We start from the raw sequence: 19,985 nt of genomic DNA, 5'->3' as shown, positions 1-19,985 counted from the left end.
TGTGTGGCAACGACTCAAGTGAATAATCAAATTCAGCACAATAACTGGAGTTAGCTTGTGTAGTGAGACTGAGCATAATCATCCCATTAATTTTTTACTTTCACACAATTAATACACACATGTCAAAAACCAAATATTTGGTATGATATAGTAAAAATGTAGATGGTCAATGGTCACATAAAAAGCTGCCTATACGACTGTATAATGCTTGCTGCTCATTACCTGTGTGCGTCTGGACATCTGTCTGTCGTAATGGTGTCATACTCTCCTGGGTGACATGCTGTAAAAAGTTAATCCTTGCTACTGTATGAGAATCTCAAACTCTAATTTCACTTTCTGCATTTAAATTAGAAGTTTATCGAGCTGCTGCGGCTGAGACATTTGCATTAGTCTGGGGGTCATTCAGGTTTTATGAAACCCACTCAGCACATGGTACCATCAATTTAAAAATAAAAACTCTATTGACTTCATTTTTGTGGCGTTCCTGAAGCTGGTTGGCACTTTGTTACTGGCCAGATTTAACCCTAATTTGATTTAGTTTTAACATACAGATTGAGGTGAAAATACCAAGTGTGAAAATGAAGCTACTGCTTACTTAGATGACCTTTAACTTCTAAAATAAAGTCACTGTAGCGTCACAGAATTGGAAAATGTTGCAGTCAGCCTTGGACTGCTCTGGAGTCCTATTATTACAGATCCTATGAGTTGGTAGCCTATTATTGTGCTTTTTTTTTTTTTTTAAACACAACTGCATGAAAATGGAAGATGCATAATAAAAAAATATATCTCCAACCACAAGGTGTGTTTTAATACTTAGGAGGACACTGCGAGGGGACAGGGCATTCTCTATCGTTTTATTATAACCTGCCCTCACACATTAAAACTTACCTTAAAATCTATTTTTATTCTTTGGATTTCAATCTCAGGACTAAATCTTATTCGTTGTAATTGGACTTACTGAGTTGAATTTTAGTTGTTCTTATGTTTTTATATACATCTTTTATGTTTTTATCTGTTTTGTTTATTGTGGTCCCTTATAGTTTTTAGTATTTAGTGATTTGCAGCACTTTAAAACATCCACAGATGAAACAAAGTGCTTAATAAATAAAGGTGGTATGGTATAGTAACAAAACTAGAAAGGTTTTAGGCATGGTATCCCTAAATCGCCATTTTTTTTGCAAGTTCTCAAGTTTTAAAAGGTTAAAAGAACAGAACACAAACAATAACACACAAAAAAGACCGGAGGTTTGTGCTGATAGAATAAAAGTTTTGATTTATTTCTTTATTTATACATTAAACAGGTGTTCCTGAATGCAGCAAGAGAAAACACAGAACAAGATGCTAAGCGTCAAAGAGTTGCTCGCATAGCAGAGGTGTGGCCGGTTTAGCAAAGACATGTACACTCTCAATCGCACATAATTGCTCTTTTTAAAATAAGGGTTGCCTTTGGGAGGCTACAGTAAGGTGAGGGAGTATTAAGGGCCTTGAATTCTTTTCACATTATCATCCCAACTGGAAATACTCCATAAAGTAAAAACCCTGTCTTTCCCTAATGGTAACTACAATGCATTTATAACTACAGATAGGTATACCAAGCAGCCCTGTATAGCTCAGTTTAATTCAAAATGTGTTAATACAGTTTTATACAGATTTGTCATATCGCCATAGTCCTATTTGAGTCAATCTCAAGGCTGCGCAGACACATTCAGCTCTCTGGAGCTATCTATTTCTGTGGTTGGCCCTCATATTAATAGTGATGTGCTACCAGGTTAATAACTCAACACCTGCATAGGAATTCAACTACTCAAACTCTGGGTCAATTCCATGGACCAGAGCAAAGCTCACAAGTGAAGAATTATATAAAACAGTCCCAACAAATGGCTTAAGTACTTCCATGAAACCAACTGCTGTGTATCTGAACACAAACTGCTCACAGTAGAGGCGCCGGAGTATTTCATGATCACAAACAACATCAGGGCAAAGAAAAGAAAAACTAAAATGTAAAACCATTTCTCTTAAACACTTTGGAAAATATTCAACTGGTGTGAATGAACAGGTATAAGAAAATATAATGCACTTTTTTGCAGTAACTAAATCCGTAGTTTTAACACTGTGGATAACATTTGAATCCTCCAACACTGAGACACAAATCAGATTACAGTTAAAAGCAAAGTAAAACAACTTTTCCTGATGATCTTCTTATTTTTGACAGTCTTTAAACATTTTCCTATGGGTATTGGTTTTCACCTTAATCTCAGATTGCCACTGAAATCCATCATCTACAATATAAAACAAGTTTGACTTCAACAGAATATGGTTTTACTGCGATCCTCTTCTCATGAAACACACACACACACAGCCCAGTCTGAATGTCATTTCCTATAAGACAACCTAGCATGCAACCTGTGAACAGTGGTATCCTTTAGATTTAACGGTCGAGTGTGTGAGCTAATAACTGTGTAACATCTATCATGGTAACCTGATCTAACAAGGAAAAATGCATATTTCTGAAAATACACAGCAACAATGTCAATTGATAGACAACAGGTGCGAGAAGCAAATGCATCCATTTAAAATCAGCAACTTCTGAGGTACTTCTGAAACTCTGCTGAGGATATAATCACTATCTACAATATTTGGATGGATAGCATATAGTTGATAACAGTAACAGCAGGGTTATCGGCTTTGCAAAATATTTTGGCTTAGAATTTGATAAGCTAAGGGGATAGTGGCGGCTGACACACCTGAATAAAACACAGCTGTATGACAATAAAAACATAGAAAAACAGCACCATTTGAGGTCCGAGAGATCAGTCTTTTGAACTGTTTGCTGGTAGCACCGTCAACCAGTAAAAATCTCAGAATGCAATACAGAAACAGAACACAACCACCGATCAACTGCACAACATAGCAAAGAGCGAAGATATATATTCAGAGACGACCCCTCACACAGAAATCCCTTTACAGCAGCATCTTTAAGCAGGTAATAAAACAGATTTCTCCTAAGAATGATATTTGTGTATTGAGGTGTTTTACAAGTTTTTATATGCTGAGCATGTTAAGAGTAACCAGATATACCTTTTTCCTACAGTTTTTTTTTTTTTCTTTTTTAATATACACACATAGTTTACAGTCACTGACAAACACCAGAGTAACAATGAGGTAGGACGGTGAAGATAGATGAAGTAGAACCGGTTTGTGGATTGTATACAAAGTCACTGATACCTTTAATAAAAATATAGGCCTAACAACATGTTCCTCCCATTTTTTTTTTTGTCCTCATTCTGAAGCAAGTTTGTTATAGTATCTAAAGGTAAAACTGTAATGCATCTGCCATTTATTTAGCTCTGCAAGTTGAAGGACACAGCCATTTATTTTGTTCCAAAGTGTCAACTAAAAGTCATCTTTTTTCACCCAATCAATCTGTCCACAAAAAAGAAAAAAAAACACAAACAAAACAAACAAACAAAAAAAAACCCACAATGCTCCCCCACTTCTGAAGTTCTGACAGGTTCACAACGTCAGTCATAACACCAAGCGAGGAGGACAGGCTATACTATTATCTTGATATATGTGCATTTATAAATCTAGTCCATATAAATGTCAGGAGAGTAAGGAACAAGAGGTGGCACAGGAAAAGGATCGGAGCCAGCGAGTTGATGGTTCCTGCTTATGGCTACTGAAGTGTGACAGTCGGAGAACTGGAAGCTCTGGTGTTGTGTTATAAAGTCAAACATGGTTACAAGATCCAGGTTGTGTAATATGTTACTAGTATGCTGCTAGACCCCAACTGCTCCTCTGCAAGTAACTTGTTTGATCTGAAAGAGATTGGCCTTGCCATCACAGATTAAACCAAATCTGGGTTAAAAACGTACAGCACTTTCTTACAGCTTTTATCCACTAAAGATGGTTTTTAGTTAGGGGATTAGGCTTAATTGCACTCCAGGAAACCAGCCTTTTAAAACAATTTGCCATTTTAGATGATGTAATAGCTCTATAAATGCTCTGTCTTTTAGCATGATTTTAACCACACCCACTTTTGGCATCAAACAACAAAGAAACAAACACAAAATGTCAGAATATCAGAAAGGTTGCCTTTAACAGCTGATTTTTTTTCTTTTTAAATCGCATGTATTTTCAATACACCCTTGCACACGCAATATCATGTCACTTTGAACAGAAAAAACAAACAAACAAAAAAACAGGATCAAATAAAAAAAAGAAAAAGTCAAAGGGATACTGGAAAGAGATGAATCTATAATGTCACCACTGATGGGACTTCACTAAGCTCCATTACCTTGGCATTGGCCATTTTTTGTGCAAAACCTGCTGATCACTCAGTCTGCAACTAACTTTTTTTTTTTTTTTTTTTTAGCCTGACCTTATCATTCAATACTTACAGTTATCACTAAAATGTTTACATTTATACACTGCCTGAATCTGGACACATTACAATAAAGGACTAACTCCATTTAGCTCACATATTTCATTGGTAAAGTATTTAAACTGAATTTCCACTGAGCAGCTGTTTCTTATGAATTGTCAATCATTTGTCCAGGAGGCCGGAATGGACGTGTAAATTCTAGTTTCAACAGTAATTTATGTAAATCTGGCTTGTAATAACCCAAATAAATCATTTAAAATTTAATGTTAAATGTTAAACCTCTCAAGCTTGTTAAGGTGTGTCAGGGGCTTTTCTGACGGACCAAAACAAACACATTATCCCAAACTCATTTTTGCTCTAATGAAAGATAAACCAAATTATTCTAAGGTGCTCCACAATAATACAATGACTGTTAGGCCTTAATCTGTACAGACACTGAAAACAGACAAATACCACACATACAATTGTTTAAGATTGAAGAAATTGCTGAGAAGTTTAAAGTGCATTCAATGTAAATGATTTATGGTAATTGTTACTGCATTTTTAACTGTTGAGAGCAATAATTTAACAATACAGAATTTCACCTAACTATGGCAGATCATTAGGTAGATCCTATGTGAGGTTTAGCAGATATCACATCTGAATATAACGTATGGGCTCTTTTTAAAATGAATTGTTAAGGAAATCCTCGTCTCTCTTGTTCCACTGAGATTACTTTGGCTAAAAAGGAGTGTCTTTTCATCTGTAAAATCAGCTGATCAACATTTGGACAGAACATTAAGTTTAAAGCCAACAATATTGGAAAAAATCAGACAAAAAACACAAGGAATTAACAGTTAACATAGAATTACACCATCGATAAGCTAAACCAGAACTTTGAAACTGTAACTTGATAACAAACATAAAAATAATCCATGTTTGGTGACAAAAATAAAAAGATGTGTTTATGTACATTAAAATATCTCTGGAACTTTAAAGTAGCTAAACAGAAGGCTGATAACAGAAACCAAGACAGACAATGGCTAGGTTCACACTGCAGGGCATAGTGCTCAATTCGGATTTTTTTTTGGAAATCCGATTTTTTTGAGAGTCCGTTTACATTTCCAATTAAATGCGACTTGTATGTGATCTCCTGTATGAACCTAAGCGCGCCAAAAGTGTAGACGCATGAGTAGAAGACACGGCGACGTGACAGTGAGTGTGCATGTGACGTCTTCGTGTTTGGGGAACTAAACATGGACGGTAACAGCGGAGCTTATGTTGCAATTTTAATTTATTATCCAACCGTAGCCAGCACATTTTCAACAACATCATTTTAAGGAGGAGATTGCAAAAGAGGAGAGCCAGATTTTTGGCCATGGCAAAGTGGCAGCAGCGTCTATACAGAGAAAAGTGTGGGTAAGGAGTCGCAGTCAGGAGTGATGGGAGAGTGATGTGAGCATCTTTACAGATAAGAGTTTATAAACAATGACGTGTAGGTCGGATTAATGCGACCTGGCCGTTCAGACTGAAGTCGCATGGCAAAAGATCAGATACGTATCGGATTTAGGTACACATATCCAAGTGGCCTGAGTCGCATTTGAAAAATCGGATCTGTGTCGTTCAGACTGTCATGAAAAGATCAGATCGCATAGGGGCCAAAAAATCGGATTTGGGTTACTTCAGCCTGCAGTGTGAACCTAGCCAAAATGACAGAGAGTGATATACCAAAAGACAAACTGGAATCTAAAGTGTGAAGAGGAGGAAGGCTTGATGGGCAGCTCTGCAGTAGATTCACAGTTAGCCACAGCTAGGTCACAGTTGAGATTTCAATCTGCAGCATTTAGTTCCAGCCTGCAAACAGCCACACAAACCATTTTGGATCAAAACAATACAAAAGAAGAAGAAGAAAAAAAACATACAAGAAAAATAGGACATTTTTAAAGTTAAGATGGCATAGCTTGGAGGAAATTGTCACCAGAGCAAACTTACTATCTTCCCCAGTGCTGTGGCTTAAAAAACAGGAGGTTATTATGGGGTTCAGCAGGGCCAGACTACCTCAACAGAAAAAAATGGCACAGCAGACAGCTTTACCCACAGCTGACATTGCTTCCACAAGAGGATGACCTGGACTGTGCAGAGCTGTGCCCTGATTTTCATCTGGGCAGTAGCCTGGCTCAGCGCAACCTAATGGTGCAAACCACACAGAAAATAGTACCTGGTCACCTCTTACATTCTCACAGCAAAGTGCAGGTGAAGCTTCATCACTTCAGCTTACTATACATATACAATCACAGCTTACAAGAAAACCCAGGGGGGTTTCAGTCCCTGGTGATTGCCAAACCCATTTAAGGCCTTTCTAGGCATCAACATGCCTGTACCACTAAAACTCAACAGTCAAGTTTTCTCAGACATGTTTAAGACAACCACACAAATATCCCATCAAAGCCTTTCTTGTGCTCATGTACTGATGGCAAATGTTTCTCACTAAAAATGTAAAAAATAAAACAAAGCAAATACAGCATTCTTGACTCAACCTGGGAGTCCCACTTTCCAATAAATCTCTCTAAGCCCTCTTTTAATAAAGTGATGTGTTAGGGGAGAGAACTCATTTAAAATTAATCTCTTGGAGCAACAGCATCTTTGCTGAAAAATGAAATATGGCTCTTACTAATTAAGACTTGTGCATTTGAGACCCTGGTGTCCCATTCTATGCAGTTAAGTACCAAAACACAAATGTCCAGCTGCTACTGAATAGTCACCAAAACAACAGTCAACTGCTCACACGTCTAAGACCTAACGCGAGCTAGCATCATTATCTTTACAGCATCAAAAGACGTTACCTAGGGAAATAACCTCTTACTTTTTAAAAGTTTAAGGACTCAAAATGATGTTCTGACACAGAACAATAAATCAACAATCACATTTAAATTCTGTTTTGACACATATGCACACATCTCAATAAACCACATCTCTGTACCAATGCCACAGTAAAGTTTATAAAAACACTCACTCCCGCTCATATCAAATGATTTTTCCAATTTCCAGCTGGTGGGTAAAGCTGCCTGTCAGCCAATCAGAAGAAGGAGAAATATGACGCTTATCTTATGGGGAGGTGGGAAAGGACCTGTTTGAATGTTTCACAGAATAACCAATCCAATGTTTAAAAGTAATAATGACGGCTCTAAGAAACAATGACAGCATTCCCCAACCACCCATACCAAGTCCCCTCAATATCCTGCAGACCATGGGGAGGGGGAGGGGCAGAAGGCGCTGGCGTGACAGTTCATCACTATATGCCATCGTAGGTGAAGTTCTCCATCTTGACTGTCTGTCTGATGAGCAGCTTGGACTCCCGCCGCTCCTCATTCTTGATGGACTTGTTGATGTCCATTATCTTTTCACAAATGTATTTGTTCACTTTGGACAATCTCTGAGTGATCTCTGCGCTGTCGGCCGTCTCCTGAGACACTCTGTCGTAGAGACACTCTGGAGAAGGAGCAAGTGTGAGCAGTCAGACGATATTAAATAAAAAGCTGCTTATTCTATCTTTAATGTCTTACTGCATCTATTTAATTAATAGAAAAGCTCTTTTTTTAACTTAACATTTTCCAGCTTAATTCTCAACTTACAGAGACTTCTGAACAAAAACTCATTTCTTTCATAATCTTGATATTATTCCTTCTGAGGCTTATCTTACCTCTGACAATTTTCAGCTTGCTAGGTGACAGCGGAGGTTTGGGCAGGGCATCTTTCTTTTTTTTAGTCGCAACTCCTGTGACGCTGCGGTTTTTGAGGGTTTCAGTGCCCCAGATCATCACAGCTAGGTTCTTTGTGAACTTGGAGTCTCCCTGGGTCCGCTGGAGCTGGTGCCACTTCTCTTCTTCCACCCAAATCCCACCACCAAGATGTACCTGCAGGGACAACACATGTAAAATAGCAACTGCAGCAAGCATCACGACCGGTGTCACCAGCAGAGTCAGTTACTCATTTAGAAAAGCATCCTGAAGAACTGGCATGTGGATCAATGTAAAAACTTTCAAAAGTCTGATAACAGCTCTGGTTTCTTCATCACTGCAGCGCTAAACAAGATGACCCAGTGAAGGGACGTTGATAAGTGTGTTGTCCAGTTGTTGGCCCAACAACCATCTGTAATTCTAAAAGCTAAGCTAATCTCCCTCAGAGCTCTTAGCCTTGAGGAATCTCAAACAGCTGAGTTTCTGTTGACAGGGAAACCCTTTCCTGAAGTAAATTAACTTTGCTACCAAAAGTTAATCTAACAAACCCAAAAATGTATAACATACCCTCCCTTGTTTCAGCAATTTGTCCCTGTGGTATCAGAGAACTTAAATATGCTTTAAACTTTCCTGCCTTTGTGAGTTCTATCAAAGACAGCCTACAGTTGCCCTCCTGTTTGTTTTTTAAGACATTGTGAAAACCGATTTTTAAAAAAACAAAACAAAACATAAAACAAAGGTTTTGCGAGAGCAACCCAAGTGACCGTCAACTGTCTTGGATGTTTAGATCATGACGTTTCAACAGACATTAGAGGATGAATCTTCAGAATTTCAGTCAGTGAAAATTCACAGACCAATCATAAAAAGAAATGATCATTTAATTTTTAGCTAAAATTTCACATTAACACTGTACCTATAATCAAAGCATGAAAACATTCAAAAGTCAAAATGTAATGGTGCTTGTATTTGGTGTTACCGACAGACTATAGTATAGTTAATGGCGGTATTGGAGTGACTTGAAAAGAGATTGTACAACCCAAGAAAGTCCACTTTCACCAGCTAGGATACGTAAATAAGCTCAGGCCACTAGCTGCTTGCAGCTTGGATTACCTTAATTATGAACTTAACCTGTAGCTCTCTTTACGATGTCAGCCCTCATTGCATAAGCCAAAGCCAAACACTCCAAGCTGATTGCCAGCCCAGGCAGACTGCCCTGGTCTTATAGGTGAGCTAATGCAACAGGGGGCAAATGCAACTCTCTTTCCCCTCTCTTTTCTTTTGTATCACTGTAAAGTCTTCAGGCTAGCATCCAAAAAGCTTTTCCCTGGGCAGCTAATGTGCTTTAGGACGCAGGCCAGCAGACAAGCTTTTTACTGCCCTCAAGTTCGACAAGACGGTTTTCATCCTCCCTATCTTTTGCTCTCGTTTATCTCTTTCTTGCCATCTTCCCTCCTCCTTTTCTAACCTCCCGTTGCACTCTCACAAGGGCTAACCTGTCAGTCACTTTAAATTCCTCCCGTGCAAATAATTAATATGGGGTCCCTGATGTAGGAGAGTTCTAATTTGCAAGTGTTCTTCACGCTTCAAGTGGCTGCAGGCCCCAGAGCTTGTAGTACCAATTCTCCCCCTGTCATCAGAGACAGGACGCTGGTTGAGTTACAGCAGTGGGGCGAGTTGTAAAAAAAAAAAAAAAAGGAAAAAAAAAAAAAAAAACTCTAACAGGCTAATAAACACTGATGATGCGGGCTGGGCTTGCAGGAACAATAATAATCTTCTCAACCTTGTTTACCTGCTAGGGCAGGGCAGGAAAGGGGAAAGGACTGATCAACTATAACAGCATGTTCCTGAGTCCATGGATGTTAACAGGAAATGCAGCATTTCCTACAAAGCCAGGTAACTACTACATCCATACACACGCAAACAACCAGGAAGACAAGACAGGGAACTAATGGTTGTTAGGGGATATTAAAATTATGTACAACTGAAGGCTCACATATCCCTTCTGGTTTAGCTGATAAATCAGAGGTCCAGCCTAACATAACAACTAAGACGTGGTCATATAAATTAGTATAATTAAAAATAAGGCATTTTTTAACACTGCTAATTAAGCATGACCATCACATACATATCTTTAAAAGAATAAAAATCCAGTCCTGTGTTATAGGAAAATTATATTTATTATTTTACTTTGAAAAACAAAAACAAAAAAAAGACATACAAAAAAGGGAGGAGAAAAATAAACAAAAAATCCCACAAAATATGACTAAGATAATGGTAAATGGTAAACAAACATTATCAGAAAAAGAAAAGAAAAATCACCAAAAACAACAAACACAATGTAGGAGTGGGTTGTCATGACAGGGTTTTCTTAGTGCTTAGACTTACCTTTCCATCATTGCAGGTGTATACTGTTCTGGGTGAGGGGGAATAGCTGGAACTGGTGTTGGCTTCTTCTCTGCACATCTCCTGGGTCTCAACAATAGGTTCAACCACTTCAGCCTTGATTGTCTGAGTGCCATTGTCATGCATAGGCTCTAGGAGACCAAGGAGACGTTTAACATTGTATACAAGTAAACAGAAAATAGAACTCTGTCTGAAGCTGAATTACCCATCAGCTGATGGTCAGCTTTAAAATACAACAATACAGCAGTGGTGTAATGGACCATTTGCATCTTAATACCTACAGTAGTACAGTTTTTAAGTTTTCTTGTTTTCACTTTTGGAACGGCACCCGGCTACTTGTTTGTTTCCTTCCTGCCTTTGGCCTGGGCTTCCCTGTGGCTTGCAACAGGCAGTTATTTAAACCCAGTAACTAAGCTGGCTTGGTGGCAGGGCACATTAAGCTCCAATGCAGCTGATGAGTTTAATATCAGTCAACGCACTCCACGCCTGGACTAACAGAATCCCAGGGTGCTTTAATCTTTAGCCTGTCCATTAGATGGTCTAACCAGCAGTCAGGTGCCTGTGTTTGGATCTATAGAGGGTCTGATGTTAACACTAGAACATTGCATAGTTTGACTTGTACACTGCTGTTCGCTGCAGTGACACCACTTTTAATCACACAACTGCAGCATTTTATTCTGCTCACTGCATTGGATTTACCAGTTTAGAAATGGACCAATCAAAGTCCTTCAGCTGGATTATCATCTATTTTACATAACATATTCCAGCAATGTCGGCTTATAATGTATCCCAAGCAATAAGGATGGGAGATATGACGGGAGCCATCACTATGCTGACCCATAAGATCAGTTGTTTACAGTATCAAATTTACCTAAATTTATCTGCAAAACTGCTCTACTGCAGAATGTAATAGTATTTACTTTTAAACTATCAGGTTTTTTTAAGCTAGTTCTGTGATAGTAAATAACAAAACAGCATGATGCATTTACTGCTTACAGAACATGCAGCTCACTAGCAGCAACTCAACTGTTTCAACTAATTCACTTGAATTGTCTGGAATCAAAACAGACATCTTTAGGCCCCGTTTACACCACAACGCTGAGACAGTAAAACACAAAAGTTTTCTTGGGTTCTGGCCTCTCATTAAAATGGTAACATTGCTTTGGGTGGATAAAACTACAAAGATTTGACAACGGCCTCCAGAGTGAAGTTTTATTGCAATGCAAAGCGAGTCCTATCAGTGTAAACTGGAACTGGAATCTTTTAGCAACGATGATGTTTCACGTCATCTTGCACCCACGTGTCAGGTTACATGCGCCAGATAACTTGAGGTTAGCTTGCAACACTTCTGTTGTATTTCCCGGTCTTATGAGGATGCGGCGCACACCTGGGTGTGTCGTTGCAAAATTTCACTGCCTACTTGAGGCCTGGCATTTGCACTACTTCGTTTCTGATCCTATTTGCATTTTCCCCTGCACAGAGATAGTTTTCATTCTGCTGTCGTGCAAATGCATTTTTTGCAAATATACAAAGAAAGTATTTCGTGTTTTGCATGGAAACGTGGTGTAAACAGGGTCTTATTGTAATATCTTTTACTTTACTGCTATTTCCCTTTTACATAACAGCTATTTTGCTGCTATTTCTGAACTTCTCACTGTGGGCCATCAATGCTGCTAGTCAGGAAAAAAATGTCTGGAGTCCTGGAAAGCAGGAGGGGAGGGCAACAGTGAATTTATATACTTAAAGCAGATGCACATCTAATCTAAAACAGCTCTGTAAAGTGATTACAGAACTGCTTATAGTTGTTCACCTTGAATACATATTTTTTTCAATTTTGCATCAAATTTATGGGAAAAGACGTTTTGTTTGAAAACTTTCCTTGACTTAAAATATAAAACTTTTACACCACAGTGCTGATTTTTACATGAATATGTACAGTAAACATTAGAATACCTTCTGCAAACCTATCACTGAAAATGTTAATTTAAGCCTGTACAGATGGTATGTCCAAAGAGTGACAATATATGGGCCAGTTCATGCTTTCTTGGTCCTTGTGACATATTTTGCCATCTGCTTAAGTTTATGAGGGTTACAACTGGCCACTGTGTAAGCATTTGGGTGCAGAACAAAGTTTGTGTCTCTGCAGATTGCATACAATGCAAGTGTGCTGAAGAGGGTAGGTATCAAGATTTAAATAGCCATTCCCTTCTTATTCAACATTAAAAAAAGATACCAATACACTAACACATGAGCCTTTTGTTTCCTTTCCCTTGTTATTCCCTGATGAAAAACAAGCATATGAGCTCCTCTTGTTGGTATCATGAAGTCTAATCTTTTCTTCCTACAGACCTAGTATGAACATACAGTAAAGAGGACTGATGCAGCACAAATCAAATTAAAACTTTGTCTACATCTATGTCCAAAGTCATAATTGCTCAGTGCATGCAGACAATAATTTGGCCTTCAGTGAAACCAATTCAGAGCTTCTGAACTGGAGTTTTAAGACAAAAGACACCATAACTTTCACTATATTTTTCTATTACTTTTTCTTCACTGATAAGGTTAAAGATTATAACTCAACTTTGTGGTATAGAAAGCAGTGGTTTGTGTGTTACAGTGCATGCTCCTGATCTCTCACCGCTGCCCAGTCTCATTAGAAGTACATCTTGCAGTCTCCTGTTGAAGTCCCTTAGTTCTTTGACTTCTGTCAGCAAACTGCCATACTCCTTCAGCTTCTTGGCCTGTTGTACCAGCTGCCGGCGGGTTCTCTCTAGCTCCTGCTGCAGCCTCCTCATCTCCTCCTCCTGTTGTCTGTAGCTGTGAACCAGCTCCTCATACAGGACTCTTGGAACCACTGCAGTAGCTGCCTCTGACACACAATCCGTGTCCACCAACAAATGCTGCTGTTGCTGCTGGTGATGATGATGCTGCCGATGCTCTGACTCCATATCTTCATCTTCGTCATCTGCATCCTCTCCCTCCTCAGCCAGCCGATCCTCATCTAGGTCTTCTTCGCCCTCCACACAGGAATTGGCTGCATTCCTCTCCAGGCGAGCAACTACTGCTGCAAGGCTCTTAGAGGAGTTGGAGAGAGGGCGGCCATGATCATGAGATAAAACCTGAAGAAAACAGTCATTTTAGGTAAGGGATGAACCACAGAGATAACATCTGAACCGTAATAGCTGAAATGTTAAGAATTTGACTCAGAAATACGCTGTACAGAATATAATACAGAAATACATGCTTGAGGGTAAATTAGACATAAATTAAACACATAGTTTCTTAAGTAAATTGCTTTAATTGCATTGTTTATGCTTTGAGCACCATGCCCATCACATTGTGCTAAATCAAGGTAACTTCATCCAAATATACTGCATATATTATAAATGTATAAATTATATCAGAAAATCATTTATTTGCCTGAAATTGGTTTTAGCCCTAAAAACCTTTTAACTTCTGGCTCTGGAACATTTCATAGAAATTGCAAAATCACTTAAAGTATCAGAGAGATCTTTGCAATAATGTGATTAAAAGTGATCCCAGTCAACACTTTCAACTCAAATGGAAGAAAACTGCACATCAGTCTTAATATGACTTGACAGGCAGACTGCAATCGGTTTGTTTTGACTGTGTGGATGGCAGTAGGAACTGGGAGGAGAGGAGTCACTGAGTTCTTTGATGAGCCGCTCAGCGGATTTGCCGGTGAAAGGGCAGCTGTCCAGAGTGCTGAATTTGTGTTAATCCAGCATATGGTAAAAATAGCGTAGGGGATTTTGGGTGTCAGCCAAGTTTATGAAAATGTGACATTGACTCATCAATGGGAATATTTTGTAGGTAATTAGTGCTGTCCATACACTACACACAGTTATACATCAACATTACTGAATGAAATTAGCTTTTTTTCCACTAGTTAAATGTGTTTGTTTTCTAAAAACTAAGACATGCTGTTATATACAGCAAATTTTTGCATAGCTATTTTGTTCATGATTTTCTTTTAAAGTTGTCATAAAACTTCATTTTTATAATGTTATCAACAGCAAGGTGAGAATGTTAAATGGATGTGACTGTATGTCATTGTAACGTAAACTCTAATAAACATATAGTATAGAAAAGTCAATTACCAAATGCTTATCAATTATTTAAAAGGTACAGGCTCATTTGGTGCAGTACAAAACAACCACAGACTAAGGTCAGCCTACCTTTTTATGCCTGAGTGGCATTCTCTCCTCTCCAAAATTGTTCTCAATAAAGTTTCCTGAATTCTTGATGGACATCTTGGGAATTTTCATCTTCTTTTGTGTTATACTGTCTTCAAATTCTTCTACTGTGTCTGTGAAGTCAAACAGAACCAGAAGCTCATAAAAGTTGACAAAAAGTTACACGGATTTTCTTATAAAGCGTACAGACAGTCAATCAACAGAAGAGTTTAATCCCAATTGTTTTTGACTCCCCTCTTTGCCTCATTAAACTAACTGTGCCCCCGTGATATGTGAGCCTTTCCGGAGGACTGCAGAGCTATTTCTACTGGCTGTAACTGACGCCGCGAGTGTGTTTCTACATTGTTTCGACTTAGCAGCAGACAAATCAGTTTTGGGATTAAGATTATAGTTTAGATCAGACAACGTGCGCAAACATTACTATTACTATTATTAGCTTCAACTGACGTAATGCAAATAAATTAATTTACAGTTTGGAAAATTAACCTGATGTCCTCTAAGCTGTCATGACGTTGACTTATTATTGAGGGACAGGTTGCTAGGAGTCTGCATGGACGTGCCACTCGGTAACTGCAGCACCGCAATGTCCCAGTGGCACAAAGCTACAGACAAGCCACTAACAAGCAAACCACTCACCAAAGCTGTCGGAGTGGCGTCTCACCAATATGTCCACGCTTCTATGCGGATAACAGTTTAAACACAATTTATCAGATGTGTTGGTAATGTTGTGACAGCTATGCATGCGCACGCAGCTAACTAGCACGTCGGAGCTAGCATGCTAGCGTTGAACGAATTAACATCAAGCTAACAATCGTTAGCTTTATGTTGTAAACAACCTTTGTGTCACGCTAGAGTTGCATGCTACATATTTAGCAAAACGAACAGTACCGATGTACCGAAACAAAAGAGGTAATTCGTGTAATATTAAACTCTTATTGTAAAATAATTAAAGCGCTGACAATGTATAACAGGCTTCTAAACTTGTATTAGCATATCTGACTAGCATTTCTAGCTAGCTACAGCCGAGGACGTTGTTGTTGCTATCAGTGTCAGATTCCAGCTGATCACAGGCTGACACATCGGACAAAAAGACATGCTTTGACACATCTCTGAGTGACGCGCGATGTAGCGTTTCTTGTTCGGACAAGAAGTGGAACATTAAAAAACGCTAAAACTGGTATGTCAAGAGAGCAACTTACCTGCAAGGGCAAGGATCTGTGCTTCGCACGGCTGGCCTGCGCAGCCATTCTCTTCAGTTCTGTGAACCAGATACACCTTCTGATTATCAAAATCTGTTTTGTGCAGAGGTCTGAAATCTTCGACATTTGAAACGGGTAACGCGTAGCACATATCGTCTTCAAAGAATCTAATAAAAGCATACATTATTTACTTCTCTTTGGTCCTGCACTTTGGATATGGTTGACAGTTTTTCCTCACAAAGTATTAAAAAAAATATACACATAGAGGGGGTTGGGGATGGTGTCTGCGCTCGGCTACTCCTGCCTGGTCCACATCACCAGGATAGATAATCAAGGCATAAGTAATAGACATGACAATAACTTTGGTCTCGGATTCAGAAGAGCATTAGAAAGTTTTTGTTTGTTTGTTTGTTTTGATTTTTTTTTATATATAAATTGAAATCCATTAGATTATTTATAATTATTTTTAAAAATGAACGAATAAAAATGTATAAGCTTATTATTTTATGTTCTGAACAGTGATTCATGTGCTAAGGAATGGCATATAGGTTAATAATGACTCTTTATCAGTTTAGACACGCATTAAAATTAATTTTGACTTGTTCAGGGAGCAGAGAGAAGCCAGCAGGATGATTACCTGCCAGGTTAGAATTGGTCTGTATGTATTCTCATGTGTTTCCTGCTGTATACTTCTCATCAGTTTCATGTATCACACACAAAACACTTAAGGCCACCTGACAGAAATGAACTCTTTGTTATTGTAAGGTGGTTTATACAATAGGATGGATTTCTTTTAGTTGTTACTCTAATAGAGGGCACCACAGTCGATAAATGACACTAACAATTTCGTTCTGCTTCGGCTGCTGTAATTGAAAACTAACTGATGCAGAACTATATGGAGCCATTTTTTTTCTTTTTTTTTTGCTTCTCTGATATTTTGTTTCATGGTTTTAGGCATTTAGTTAGTTATGAGTATTCCTTTTTTCAAATGCCAACTTCCTCGTGATGTTTGTTCACTGTGCTGTATAACTGATCCCAGATTCTGTTAGACGTATACAAGAGAGTTTAAAAACAAACAAAGCAATGAATGACGATAACTCTGAAAACATAATGCCAGTCATTTAATTTAGAAAGTATTTTAGGCTGTTTTCATATAAGTGAGGGGTTATATATGCCAGCGTATGATTTAGGAAACCAGATTGTTTCACTTTTCTATGAAGAATCACTCAGTACTAAAAAAATACTCCAAAATATCAGAAGTTCTTTTTGTACATTTTAAAGTAAACAGATTATGAGTTATTTGGAGGTTTTCAGAGCTGAGCCCAGTTATCTTGTACATCTATGTGCTGCTACTTTGACAGACACAACAAACTATAACAGGAAAGAGGGTGATAGACAAGAGATTTGAGCAGCTTCTGAACACGATGAACAGAGGATTACGGTTAATCTAAGCTGCTGTTCAATGGTGTTTCTGTCCTCAAAGCTGTGATTGTCAACATAAGGCAGCTCAGTTTCTGGTGCTTTTTGTCTTTGAAGTGGACGCTGTTTAAAAAGGGAACACTTCTCCTTTGTTATTCCTGCTACCTGGATGAGTTTAATTGAAACACCTTTCTGGTTTAGATGCAGCTTATGAGGGTGTATTGAAGATGAAAGTTTCACCAGAAACACAATAAAAGTAAATAACTCCAAATTAACAGTATTTAAAAGTTTATGGATTTGGCATAAAAATATGTATACTGTACATATACTGCATGGCCCCCATAAAAAGTCGCCACCTAAGGAAAAAAAAAGGCCACACACACTAATATTTTGTTGGACCTCCTTTTTACTTTGATTATGGCAGCATTCGCTGTGGCATTGTTTCGATTAGCTTTTCATGAAAATTTAATTAAAAATCCGTCCATAACCTTTTAAGTTAATGTTACCTCTGCCCTGGCTTAGGTAACAGTAACATGACATAAATGTGGCACTGCCATAAATGTTGCTTCTATTTTTCTTTTATCGTAGTATTGGTGGCCTGTATCTTTCATACATATATATATATATATATATATATATATATATATATATATATATATATATATATATATGTGTGTGTGTGTGTGTGTGTGTGTGTGTATAAATAAAGCAGTGGGTTTAGAATTTAATAAATCTATGATTCCAAAATACCCATTTGTCTCATTGAACTGTCTGATTCACCTGTGATGCACTTTCTCATTTTTCAAATACACCCAGCCCCCATCATCGATATTTATAGCACTATCTGGACCAATGCTGCTCCCACTGATTTTTCAATGCTATGCTTTCCACCCCTTCTGCCTCGAACTCAGTTAAGTAAAACCTCAGTTGTTATCTCCTATGTGTACTGCTTCAGGTATGCTATTATTATGAAGAGACGCACTGTGATGAAGCATCACTTTCACTGTTGCTGTATGATCAGTTGTCATCCTCAGGATGCAAATATTTCCCTCCAAAAACTGTTTTAATATGTTGCGTGTTTTCTCTGTAATCTACTCTGAACCATCCAGTATGAGTGTTGCCTCATCAGCTCTGTATCGTGTCTTTCAAATGTGATTTTCTTATGGCCTGGTGCTTGATGTAATTTTGCGACTTTGGCGTCTAAAGGGTTAAATAGAGCATCATACGCAGAGGGACGATCATTGCTTCCATTTCGCTTTCTTTTTTTCCAAGTGCTGCAAAAAGTTTGTGGTGGTAGAAACTGACATTACAGCAGCTCTGCACTGGCTTTAACAAGGTCACAGAGCTTGGATGAACTTGCTGTGATGTGCACATGTTTTGTGTACCATATGCATGTTGTTTTACGTAATAAGGCCCCTGCTTTAAAGAGTGACATTGTACGTTACACTCTTGACTCCAGATAACTGGAGGAGGTACTTAACATGTACAATGAATTAAATCTGCATTTTCATAACCAATTTGTGGGTATGTGGATGTCTTCCCAGGGCATTTTACACATCGTCTTTATGATGGCATTCACTTAAAGTGGAGTCACATGCTCTCAGACATTCAAATTACAACACTTGTGTAATTGGACACCTTCTCATAAGTATTAGGATGTCCTTAACTGACATCTTCATAAACTTCTTGCTAAAGTGGAGCCTAACAAACATTTTAAAAAGCATGCGCTGTGACATGTTGCAGCAGGAAAAGCACAGGTGGAATTATTAACGATGATTGTGCAATCCTCACTAGTGTCCCAATGAACCATGAACCAGTAAACTAAATTCAGTTATTAATAATAACAGACTTGCAAATATCCCAATATGACATGTCAAAATGTTTGCAGTGGAAAAGGAGAATAGGCCTTTTTCACCAATATTTTCTTAAATTTATTCTTAAGTTGTACTTGAGAAGTTTACAAAAACCCTCCGATAGATTCATTAACATGTTTGTAGACCATGGAATTATTTGTATCCTTCCTTTTAGATTGGTGAAGACCAATCTCTCTTAATAAGTTGAAAGAACGGACCAGCCGGCCCTACTTTGCATAGGTAAACGCCCCAGAAATGGTCTTACAATGTCATGACTTACTAGTGGAGTGCAAACAGAGGAGACACAGAATGACAAACTGACTAATGAAAACAAAAAGTAATAATAAAGATGTGCAAAGAAACCTGATTTTCCTCATTTTCAAAGTGTTTACTTGATCATAAATAACTACACGGTGAGCTTCAAATTATATAAAAACTGCTTTATATACAAACAGATCATTAATTACTCCTGAACTTGGACAGCAGTCTGGTCCCATGAGCACATCAAGATGCATATCCTTGCGGCGTCATGGCTAAAGGGGGAAGTGGTACACTGTAGAAAAAAATTTCATTACATAGCATACTGTACCAGCTACAGTTTGTAAGGCAAATTTCCACCTGCTGTGGCATCATTTTAAGATGCGGTTTACCTACGGAGCGAGTGGTGCACCTGATGGCTGAGGCGAGTCTGACAGGTGTTAACCCAGAAATAACCTTGATTTCTTAATAAAAGTAATTATTATAATAAAAAGACACTTGTAGTAAATTTTAATTGTTAATGACCACATTCAGCA

At 38.2% G+C, this 19,985-nt stretch overlaps 2 protein-coding genes across 4 annotated transcripts in view; both read right to left on the bottom strand.

The window, feature by feature from the left end:
- agbl4 (AGBL carboxypeptidase 4) overlaps positions 1-19,985 on the bottom strand; it is a 357,829-nt gene that overhangs the window by 81,782 nt on the left and 256,062 nt on the right. The window lies entirely within an intron of this gene.
- Positions 5,944-16,188, bottom strand: bend5 (BEN domain containing 5). 3 transcript variants are annotated; one of them, XR_006012748.1, is made up of 7 exons: positions 15,920-16,188; positions 14,703-14,833; positions 13,142-13,622; positions 10,486-10,634; positions 8,064-8,277; positions 7,585-7,852; positions 5,944-6,217 (listed from the first exon to the last, which is right to left on the bottom strand). XR_006012748.1 is itself a non-coding variant. In XM_042006460.1 (6 exons), exons 1-6 carry the CDS (start codon positions 16,101-16,103, stop codon positions 7,656-7,658), a joined length of 1,356 nt encoding a protein of 451 aa, XP_041862394.1. In that variant the 5' UTR covers positions 16,104-16,188; the 3' UTR covers positions 5,944-7,655. The 3 variants fall into 3 exon arrangements, 2 of the variants coding, with proteins under 2 accessions (XP_041862394.1, XP_041862395.1); XM_042006460.1 differs by having other exon boundaries at positions 5,944-7,852; XM_042006461.1 differs by lacking the exon at positions 15,920-16,188 and adding an exon at positions 15,357-15,518 and having other exon boundaries at positions 5,944-7,852.

This window comes from Melanotaenia boesemani, chromosome 14 (assembly GCF_017639745.1).
Source record: "Melanotaenia boesemani isolate fMelBoe1 chromosome 14, fMelBoe1.pri, whole genome shotgun sequence".
NCBI classification, from domain to species: Eukaryota; Metazoa; Chordata; class Actinopteri; order Atheriniformes; family Melanotaeniidae; genus Melanotaenia; species Melanotaenia boesemani.
Note: the sequence above shows the minus strand (reverse complement) of the source record. Positions and strands in the feature narration are given on the sequence as shown.

Bases quoted from the DNA above. Each gene is read 5' to 3' on its own strand.
- bend5 (XM_042006460.1), bottom strand. From the start codon at position 16,103: ATGTATGCTTTTATTAGATTCTTTGAAGACGATATGTGCTACGCGTTA. The intron at 13,623-14,702 runs GTAGGCTGACCT...TGTTTTCTTCAG, and splicing joins TGCCACTCAGGCATAAAAAG to GTTTTATCTCATGATCATGG. The intron at 7,853-8,063 runs GTAAGATAAGCC...CTCCTTCTCCAG, and splicing joins CAAGCTGAAAATTGTCAGAG to AGTGTCTCTACGACAGAGTG.